At 31.9% G+C, this 11208-nt stretch overlaps 1 protein-coding gene across 1 annotated transcript; it reads left to right on the forward strand.

Annotated features, from left to right (window-relative positions):
* The first annotated feature begins 3076 nt into the window (after positions 1 to 3076).
* Positions 3077 to 10046, forward strand: LOC128158853 (prostaglandin reductase 1-like). Its single transcript, XM_052821826.1, has 10 exons — positions 3077 to 3135; positions 3237 to 3353; positions 4175 to 4220; positions 4586 to 4645; positions 4977 to 5144; positions 5502 to 5619; positions 5911 to 6069; positions 7334 to 7439; positions 7827 to 7945; positions 9840 to 10046. The coding sequence occupies exons 2-10, from the start codon at positions 3245 to 3247 to the stop codon at positions 9948 to 9950; spliced, it is 996 nt and encodes a 331-aa protein (XP_052677786.1). The 5' UTR covers positions 3077 to 3135; positions 3237 to 3244; the 3' UTR covers positions 9951 to 10046.
* The last annotated feature ends 1162 nt before the right edge of the window (positions 10047 to 11208 follow it).

The raw sequence follows: 11208 nt of genomic DNA on the forward strand, positions 1-11208 counted from the left end.
AAAATCGCTTATGTCGCTATATGTAGCTATTCTGTGTACGTCATCAATACCCACTTTATGTAGTGCAAGTAATCATTGACCTTGCTATAATCAAAATATACAGTAATACGTTTTTCAACATTATTTCACATGCGTGAATTTCTTCAGCTGATGTAAAAGTACTGTAGTGAGTTTAATATAACATGTAGCTAAAGATATCTAAAACCCTCTACATAGATTAGTTAACAAAGTTTGAGCCAGTCAACAAATCATTTACATTAATTCCGATCTGATTTAATGGCCGTATTGAAAATAGAGTTAAACCGTTCCTGTGCTTTAGATTTTAAGTATTTTATAATATATATCAAATTGGATAGAAAATATATTGCATATCTTTTTGAAAATATTTTTTACCTTAACAAGAACGCTCTTTCCCATTATGTTAAATTGAATAAGAGAAGTATTACAAACATAATTTTGAAATTAAATAGTTCCTACTAAAAACCTTTTTCGATTTTTATATAAATTTTGTGATCGGCTTCGGCCGATCACTGTTGTCTCCATATGAGGCATCTGGCAAATGCTTCCACGTGCGCACACATTCCGCTTGCATAAGTAGTTCTTATAAAACTTGAAGTTTGGTTTAGTATTTAAATAACATTTTACTCAGTTTTATTTCAATTAATTTACCTTAAGAGATGCAAACATACATAAAATAGAGTTCGACCTGTCAACTCAAGAATGCACATTTTGTCTCACGCGTAAGGATTCATTCAGTAGTGCAGTTGACCTCGATGAACTGACCTCAATCATGAGAAAATGCTCCATGAACTGAACTCGATCTATTGATGTTCCATAATAGTAGCTTGGAAGACGGGTTGATTTATAAACAAGGTTACGTTATAATGCGAACTCAATAGCAAGTTATGATGGCATTCGATGTTTTTCTGTCGCATTAAATTATTTTAATACAACTCTGTCTTTGTATACGTGTTAATGCTCTTTGAAGAGCCCCACTCAGTATTCCGAAGAAGATACATTAACATTTAATAATTACGTTAAAAATATAAAACTAGACAATGAGTTCACGAACGGCTTTCCCCAAATTTATTTCAAAATTGAATTTGTTGAGAGTTTATAATGATGAAATTATTGTGTACAGATTCAAAAAAATCTATATTTTGTAAAAATACAGTACTTTTTTAATATTTTAAAATAAACTGATCATGTTGATTGCTTCTATAGCTATCAATATATCATTATTGCCGATCATTCCTTTAAAAGGAATACTTGTTTGATTTGTTTTGAAAACTCTTTTTATTCGTCTGTTACCGTACATCTATTGATTTTATCATTTAGTTTTATATGCACATTAATATTAAGTTAATGTTGAACATTATTAACGTGATTTTTAGTCATTTATATATCGGCTTTGGCTTTTTTTTCAATTCCATCTCTACAAATACTAGGTTGACATCGCGGGTGGATACACGGTATGCATTCCTGCTTTTCAGCTCGACAGTTCGAAGTCCGCTATCCCCTGTACATATAATCTATTAGTCTGATAAGGGACGAATAAACTTTCAGATCTGACTAAACTTGTTTTTGTTTTGTTTTTTTTCAAAATGAAAAATCTTTACACATTACCATGACGTATTATCAAAAAAGATAAATTTCAGCAATTTTGTATCACTTTTTTGAAAGTGCAGAGCAGGGAGATGGGAGGCAACAATATAAGCAAACTAAACGGACCTTACATTTGTGAAACCAAAATAATCAATGAGGAAGGTTGAAGGGTTGTAAGAATGTCCACTTTCTTGAAGGGTTGTAAGAATGTCCACTTTCATTGTCAATGTTTTAGAACTCCACTAAAAAACGAAACATGACGATGTTCCTATATAAGAATAACAAAAAAGGATCACTGTCAAAAGGTAACGAATCAGGCCCCCTCCCCTATTCTTTGCAAATCAACCCATCCTGCCGCTTCGTCATTTTGTTTTTTTGTTTTTTTTGGCATATCTTAATTTGAAATTCTGTTATAAAATTGATGAGTTCGGGAGGAATCGCATTTTCTTCAGTGGACATTTCAGCAACTGCGTGGAATTTTATTTGACAGAATTGTTTTTAATCATCGCTCTTATGAAAGTGTTACATTAAAGGTTTAAAATTTATCAATTTAAACTTAACTATAACAGTTTATGTTTAAATTGATAAATTTTAAACTTTTAATGTAACAGTTATGATTAACATGAATTTATAATTCATGATATTTTTTGATTTTATATTTTAGATTAATTCTAATATTCAATTAGAATATACCGCATGTATGAGTAAACTTAATTTTATTTAAGTTAAAGAATATCTACTATTTCGCACAATTTCCTTTAAGTTTTTTTGTGAAAAACAAATTGTTGTTCTCTTTGTTAGCTAATTCGTTCGCACATCTTTTGTAAACTTTTGTTGTAACACCTTCTTTGGCTTAGCTAATAGTGCCAAGCATCAAAGAAATTTTGCCGAAATTGGGCGTAAACCTTTTTAAAACAAGTTACCTGATTGGTTAAAACTAAAGTCTGTAGATTGACCGCAATGGTAAGTGACTTTTACAAAGTCACTTTCCATCTTTCGGCAATCGAATAAATTTTTTTAATTTACGGATTTTATCCGGATTTTATATTTATTCCTGATTCAATCAGGTATTGTGAACGTGAGTACATCACATAGCCACAAATCTGCTGAGCTATTCCCCAAACAACACGACGGTGAAAACCAGTGTGTGATAAAAGTATGGTATGTATAGTAGTTAATATGCAACCAAGTCAAACTTTTCTTCCTTCTATTGTTTTGTATTCTAACTAAATAAATGATTTTTTCTATAACGATCTATCCTACATTATACTTGGGTTATCTTAATTATATTAAACAATTTCTCTATATTCATGTAAATGGGTATATACTGTTTTTTTAATTTTATTAACGATGTCTGGGCTTATTTCTCCTCTACAAATAATAGAACTTTACATTTATACATGTAATGCCCCGGTCCTCAACATAAATCTTCCAGTATCCTTATATAAACTCCTAGCATTTCCGTCTAAAGTTTCAGTAACCGGAAATATCCCTTTGTCTTCAGAATGCCCCAGGATGTGATTTGAACAGGTTTGTAATATAAAGGTGGTTGGTTTGATATCGCGGTTTTCTTAATCTTGCTGTGATTTCTCGTGCGTCGTGTATATATATCTGCGTACCACCAACTCCAGAAAACAAGATGGTTCTCTGCAAGAAGTGGACGTTGGCGAAGCCATTCATCGGAAAAGTCACCCCTGATAACTTCAAGCTTGTTAAGGAAGATATTCCAGAAAAATTGAATGATGGAGGTAGGTTTATTTCCACTGAATTGACAAGTTTGTTAACAATTATCTATCTATTTTTAGACATGTGCATGTTCTAAATGTTGACATTCGGGCTGAGCAAACAATACGATAACGTGTGTCCTTAATCAACCTGAATGCCCCCCCCCCCACCCGCTATTCATAAGGTGATACCATTAAAAAAACTTAACCTGTAAAACACGCAATTGATTGTTTATTATCATTGTGCGGTTTTTGATAAGGGAATACCTTTCGTATTCTATTTATATAGCTGTTATAAAAAAAGCATGTAGTATAATGTAAACGTATTATATTTTGCGTGTGCAATATTTGGCGGAAAGTAGTTTTTGAGCCAGTTGGCGCGGATCTGTATAAGCGTGTTGCGAGTTGTGACCATTCTGATACATGTATGCATAGCATTTAGCGTACTTGTACTTGATTTAGCGAAAGCCCTATTCCCCGAAAGCGCTATATAGAATACAAAGCCAAATATAGCTCCTTAACAGTATCTAATCGCAAATAAATATAATCGAACACGTAGACGTTAAACATGTTTCTCATGTTGATGACCAAGTCTCTCATAATCCTTTTTTTTTGGTTGGTTGGTTTGATTTCTTTAATGGCCTTAATATGTAATCTTGTCTGAAGTCAGAAGTTTTTACATTAACGATAACGTGAAATTAGGTGGTAAAGTCTATTATTGCATAATCATATTTGCTTAAATGATTGGACCCTTAAACTTCAGAGAGAGACAGACAGACAGACAGAAAGTCAGACAGACAGTGTGGGTGCAGGTTGTTTTGATCAACTTATACCTTTTATTTCAGAGCTGTTGTGTGAAGCAGTTTATTTGACTGTTGATCCATACATGAGGTAACTTTTTTATATAAGGTTAAACTGACATCGTTTCTCGTGGTGTGTATTTAAAATAAAAATATACAAATGTATTTCGGGTTTTTGTTTTTTGGTTATTTTTTAATTACATTATAGTGATTAGTTGTTTTACACAGGAGTTATAGTATAGTGTTATTTATTCTCAATATCAAAATCTTTAAACAATCCGTCATATTACAGTTTCAGTAGAGTTCATATGTTTGATTGCTATAATTCACGGCAATTCTTAGTAGTACATTAAGTTGTTGTCATGTGTTGAACATTAAGTATAATTTGCTAATATATAATATCTTCTGGAACCATATGTTTGTTTTACTTATTCTGTTTATTTACATTTTCTACAGATTTGAAGCTGAGACCAGGAATGCAGTAGGCAATACACTTTTCGGAGAGCAAATCGCAAAGTATGCAAAATGTGTGATACAAAATACGTGTGATAATATGTGTGATAAACAAGTAGTTTTGTCACAGAAAAATTCTGTATTGTATTAAATCTTACTTTCTATCAGGAAAATAAGAAAAGGTTTACATGGAGTGGTATTGGTATGTTAAAGAAAGAAAGAAAGAAAGAAAGAAAGAAAGAAAGAAAGAAAGAAAGAAAGAAAGAAAGAAAGAAAGAGAAAAAAGAAAGAAAGAAAGAAAGAAAGAAAGAAAGAGAAAAAAGAAAATAAAAGAAACTTTCATGATCGTAAACTAGATGTGTGGGGTTTCAGCTCTTAAGACATTTTTTGGTAGGGTAATTGTCAGCAAGAACGCCAAATATCCCGTGGGTTCTATCGTACGCTTGCGTGCAGGATGGCGCACGCACACTTTGGTAAAAGACGCCGAGAAAGAGATCTCCCGCTCAGCAGAAATGGGTGACCTCCCCTTGTCTCTCATGATGGGAGCCATGGGTATGCCTGGGTAAAAAGAATAATTATTTAATTCTATAATTGGCATAATCAAAATAACATTAATAATACATCGATGTCTTCTCACCATGTCTTCCCTTAGGAATCAATACAATTTTTGTCGCGAAAGCGAATGGAGTATTGTAAACAAATCTTAGTATACAAGTGACGTGGTACACGTGTTTGTTAGATATCTCAACTTTTTGAAAGTGCATACGATTTTTGTAGTAAATATAAAAGCAAGTATGTCTCAAACATTGATGCCTAAGCGTTTAGAATTATTTTCATTCTTATATGTTTAATTAATACCTGTTTAAATAAAAGTCAGTGCGTAACAATGTACATATAATTGTTATTTATTTCATTGCAGCATGGCGGCTTATTTTGGCTTTTTGGAACTCTGCCAACCGAAAGCAGGTGAGACGGTGGTGGTTAGCGGTGCCGCGGGGGCGGTCGGGAGCTTGGTGGGACAGATCGCAAAAATCAAGGTCACCTGTCAGCAAAATCATTAAAACTCGCGACGGCTCAATTTTTGAGAAATTCATGATGTAATCGATACCCCTAAATGAAATTCAGAATAAAAAAGACTAATTAATTTTTATTCTAAAAAGTATTGTTTCCAAACACTTTCACCATTAAGAAAACACCAAATATACCATTCAAGAAAATTGTTCATCGCGAATTTAGATGATTTACAATATACCTTGTTTATCATATTTATCCCGACCCTCGTTGATTTATTTAAATGCATGCAACCCCCTTATCTTTGTTTTCTTCAGGGATGCAAAGTGATTGGATTCGCCGGAACTGAGGAGAAGTGTAAGTGGATCAAGGAAGAACTGGGCTTTGACTTTGCCTACAACTACAAGAAAACGGATGTCGACACGGCTCTGAAGGAAGCTGCTCCTGACAACAGCGTGGACTGCTACTTTGATAATGTATGATTTATGGGACTGTTCGGGTCCTCGTTCTCTTTGTATGTTACTGTTTATTTTTTCAAATCTGTAAATTCTAAACGCGTTAAGTTTGCAGCCGTAAAAATGGTGGGTTTTTTTAATTCAAAACGTTTTATCAAATTACTCAACGGTAAATGCATTTCCGTGTTTACTTGAAAGAAAACTAAGCTCTTAATATTACTTAGTATAAAAACTTGGTCTTATTTACTTGATAAGTATTTTTATAGTTGCTCTTACAGGTCTATACGATAAATCAGTTTTATTTCCATATCAAACTTTTGTATGGTTTCCCTCATTATTTTTGGGAGCTGATTTTAATCAACTCTTCTATGCAGTTACTCTGGCAAACCGAAACTGAAACAGTGTTTGGACCTAAGCACAAATCATCACCGCTGACAAGAGTTAGTTCTTGAAAATAATCGATAAATTTGATGTAATATACGCTGAAGCATTTTTTTAAAAAGGAAACTTATTTATACATACCTAAGAAATAGTCAGATTTTAAATAGTACGAACAGTTTAGAAGTTTTTTGCAGTTGTATGTATTCCTACGCCAGAGTTCAATATAGTCTGTTGAACCATCGGCTGTCTCCGTACATCTCCGACAAGCAGATAGTCAGTCTATATTTAGAGGTCGCATCATCAAGCTATCACGTGCCCTGGTATCTCTTACTTGTCGGAGATTAACGGAGACAGCCGAGCATATGTTTGAACGAGACTTGAGTTCATTATTGGTTGGATCCATACACTTTTTGAAATATTTCAAATACCAATATATAGTTTGATGAAATCAATTCTTTTTTTAATATAACACAACATGATTCATAAGAGGTTTTCTCGAAATTCTTGTCAGAAAAGTCCGAGAATCCATATTATAAAAATGTGCGTAATTCAAATAGGGATTATAAACTACTTGCCAAGCAAAATAACATATCGTTGATTAGATAAATAATAATCGATAAAATCAAGTACTTCGATGCTTTGATTAAAACTAAGTCCATTATACGAATTTTTATCACCGTGTTTTCAAGATAGATTTCAAAAATACATACCCTCTATCTGATCCTCGTATAGCAACAATACAACAAAGGAGGGGGTCGAAGATTGAATATTAATCAGATTGTACTTAAACCTCAATATATTTAAAGTCAGAATCTTAAACTTGGATTTTTCTTTAAATTAATCCTTTATTACAATTTTAATTGAATTAATATTTAACCGGAACGTTTTATTTATCTTTTTTCAGGTCGGTGGTATGTTTACTGTTAAGGTCCTGACCCATATGAAGACATTTGGGAGAGTTTCAATTTGTGGCTCCATTTCCAATTATAACGACACCAGTGTACCAACAGGTTAGTGTATCACTGCACGAGTTATATCTCTTCTGTTAAAATGCGCCGACCATATTGATAAATATTTACATTAACTGAATATATTTCAAACAACAAAATATCGTTTCAATTTCCTTTTGTACTCTTTTCTCAACCGTAAAACACACTTGTTAAAATATATAGAAAGATGTATTGATGTATTTCCTCTGAGATTATTTGACTATCAATTAATTAGACAATTGACTAAATAAATGTGTGTTCATTTAATATTCAATGCTCATGCTAATGAGCGCTGAAAGAGGATCAGATCACGTGATATATAGACGATGTGTTTTCTGCATTCATTGCAGAGCATGATCAATTTAAATTTTTAATTTAATATTTTAATTGTTTCATTTCTTTGAATAGGACCACTGCCTTTCTTTAGTATAATGAAATCTCAGCTAAGAGTAGAGGGATTCCTGGTGTTAAGGTGGTATTCAAGGTGGGAAGAAGGGGAAACCGCCATGCTCCAATGGATTAAAGAGGTGAGGTTATTTAAGGTGGAATAACAGGAAAAAAGTCATTCAAATTTACAGTAAATTATTTGATTATGAAAGATAAATAAGATATACATGTAATGATAAATGAACTGTACATATGTCAAATAAGCGAAATATTTGCAATTTTAGAATAAAAAGGAATATCTAAAAAATTTAATGCAGTAAGTTACAACAAAAGTCCCTGCAGGGTTCGAACTCGGGATGTACGGGCCACAAGCCCGACACTTTATTCACCCAGCCATGTAGTAGATGTTGCTATCGATAAAATTCTTTTAATAAAATAGAATGTAATGACGTGTTATTCAACCTTCAACCTTCACATATCAATGGTTTCACTTCACTAATAAAATGCTTTTATGAGTATGCTAGTAATATTACAAAAAACCCATTTCGAAATTGTAACGCTTTTGTGCGATTAATAAAAGTAAAGCCTTTGTTTGACCATTTAAATAAAGCATTTTTCTTGTAATTTAGTAACAATTTAGTTTCTGCAATAAAAGAAAACTACCGATTCTTTCAACAAATATTATAATCGCTTTCAATGAGTAGCAAAATATATCAGGCAGAAATTAGTTCTATTTACATGTATACACACTGAAAAATTACACTTTTCCCTTCATTAGATCAAAAGAACATCTGACAAATCATTCTTAACTTAAAATTTCAAGCATGTATTTGTCACACGTAGGTTATATTTCAGTAATAAAACGACTATAGATAAGCAATGCGAATATCTAATGTAGTTTAAGGTGAACTGTTAAATGATGGCAAGTGATTAAAAATGCGAATATTTTACCTTTTTGTGAATACAGCCATAACCTAGATGAAAACATTGATTTTCATAATGATTGCATAAAAAGGAAATGTACCGACTTTTGGGAATAGACACATTTGCATGTACCTAGTAAATACACAAACACAATGTTCAAAGGCCATTAGATTGAAAAACATAGCATTACACTAAAATACATTATAGACACATGTCCTTCATTTTCAATAACTTCTAAGGATTGAAATGGATGCGCAAAATTTGAAAAAAAAATAAAAGGGTTCTGGTTTGCAAGAAATCATGTCTATTTGAATGCTGATATAACTTAAGACTTATTAAGCTGCTTTGTTTTTTTTTTTTTTTTTGTTTTTTTTTTTTTTTGTCTTAATCTAAGATTTTAAAAAAAATGTTTTAAAGTTTCAGAGCTAGTGTTGGAAAAGATGAAACGGCTTTTTAAATTAATGCAAACATCAAAAAGCTTAAGCATAAAATCTTAATAATTAGTTTTTTTAATGAACAAATGAGATTATAATAATTTCAATCTGTATATGTTTCATTCATGGAGCACTGTAGTTTAGACTTAACAAAAATTATCTATCAGATCGACAATAAGATTTACAGACGTACATTTTATTCATCACAGAACAACTCCGAACATCTCACCTTTAAAAACTGAATATTTTAGCAGTTATATCTTTATATTTACATCTACCGAGAATGATTCCCTCTATTCCCTACGAAAACTTATGGTTAATTCACAGCTTTATAGAACAGGTGTAGAAACTAACAGGACTGAAATCTACACGCCACGTTTATCGATTGGTCGAAACATAAAGCAACCTAAGAAAAATCACGAACTGCACGAAATAATCATGAAGATGTCAGACTCAAATTACCATACGAGACGATTTAACTGTTTCTTTTATCTAACACACTGATATACATTTACAGTAATTTAGTAAGTTTTACTTATATTTTTTACAATCAATTACTTTGTTAAAAGAAAAATTTACATATATATATAGCCAGCTAACGCGGCCATCCCTATTTATTCACATTTTGATATTAAATCGAAAGAAATATACATGTGTCCTGTTTATTTCCTTTCAGGGCAAAATTAAATACAAAGAACATGTGACGGAAGGATTTGAAAAGATGCCTGATGCTTTTATGGGTTTATTTGAAGGACGCAACACCGGAAAAGCTATTATAAAAATGTGATGAGAATTTTTTTTTTTTAAATAATATTGTACGGGTACAATAGTTTGTTTTTTTTAATTATGCACTGTAAATGACGTAATAAATATTCAATGTCCAGTTGTTCACTCCATTTCATGCTTCTTCTATGTGGAAAGTTTTGTTTGGTTGTTAATTTGTTTGTTTTTGTTTTGAATTTTATTCATTTATTGGATATTTTTTAATTAGCATTCAATGCGAAATCGGACTCAATCCCTAACTATTCAAATGCGTATTTAAATATATCTTGTTCTAGCAATATTTAATAAAGTTTATTCGAGACTCGAAAAACGAAATTCGAAATTCAACAAATTCATTAAAACCAATCATATCATATTGACTAAAATCTAGCGACACCTAACTGTTGTAAACAAAGATCATGAAATTAATTCCTTATGAAGATATTTAATAAATTTCTTTTCTGAGTCGAACGGATAATAAGCGCTTCATTTTGAAATATCCATCTTTACGAGAATGTCGCAAGTTTATCGCTGTATGCAAACAAGACATCAACCAGAAAACCTCGCCGACGAATCGATATTCAATTGGGTTTACCTTTAAAGTAAATATCTTTGACAATTATTTTTCTTCCACAAGTGTTACCTGGTTGTCAGCAGAAAGAAGTAAAAAAAAAAAAAAAAAAAAACAACATCGGGATTGCCCTGTCTGAGGGGCCTAGCTTCCATTACTTTCAGTTCTTAGATGTTCTATTTTATGTCGAATTTGCAAAATGCCAGAGTTAATGTGAATTTACTGTAACCTTGACATAGCACAAAAGTCAGATCAGTCTAGACTTTTACTCAGATTTTTTTCTTTTTTTTTTTTTTTGGATTTAAAAGCAATCTCTTACAGTGTATGTATTTTGCGTTCTTTTCCAAAAAGTGACTAAATCAAGGGCTTAGACGTAACAAAGAGCAGTCTGGATTGAATGGTGTTAGTGTAAATGAGATGGAAATATGTCTTACCTTAACACGGAATTGGACTTCAATAACAATGGATTGTGATATGAAGTCATGCCTATAATAAGCTTCAGGGTTACTTAATAGCATGAATGTTTTCACGACCTTGTGTTTCCTTTTTGAGCTTTTCATACTATAAATATTTGAATTGTGCTGTCTTATTCCTCTTGCCTAACATATGGATTTAGAGAAACGAAAACTGAACTTGTCTTTAATCATAAAGTATAAGACCAATTAAAAGAGACGAGTAAATTTTTTTACTTTAAAAAAAACCTAAATGCATA

This window comes from Crassostrea angulata, chromosome 8, assembly GCF_025612915.1.
Source record: "Crassostrea angulata isolate pt1a10 chromosome 8, ASM2561291v2, whole genome shotgun sequence".
Classification (NCBI taxonomy): domain Eukaryota; kingdom Metazoa; phylum Mollusca; class Bivalvia; order Ostreida; family Ostreidae; genus Magallana; species Magallana angulata.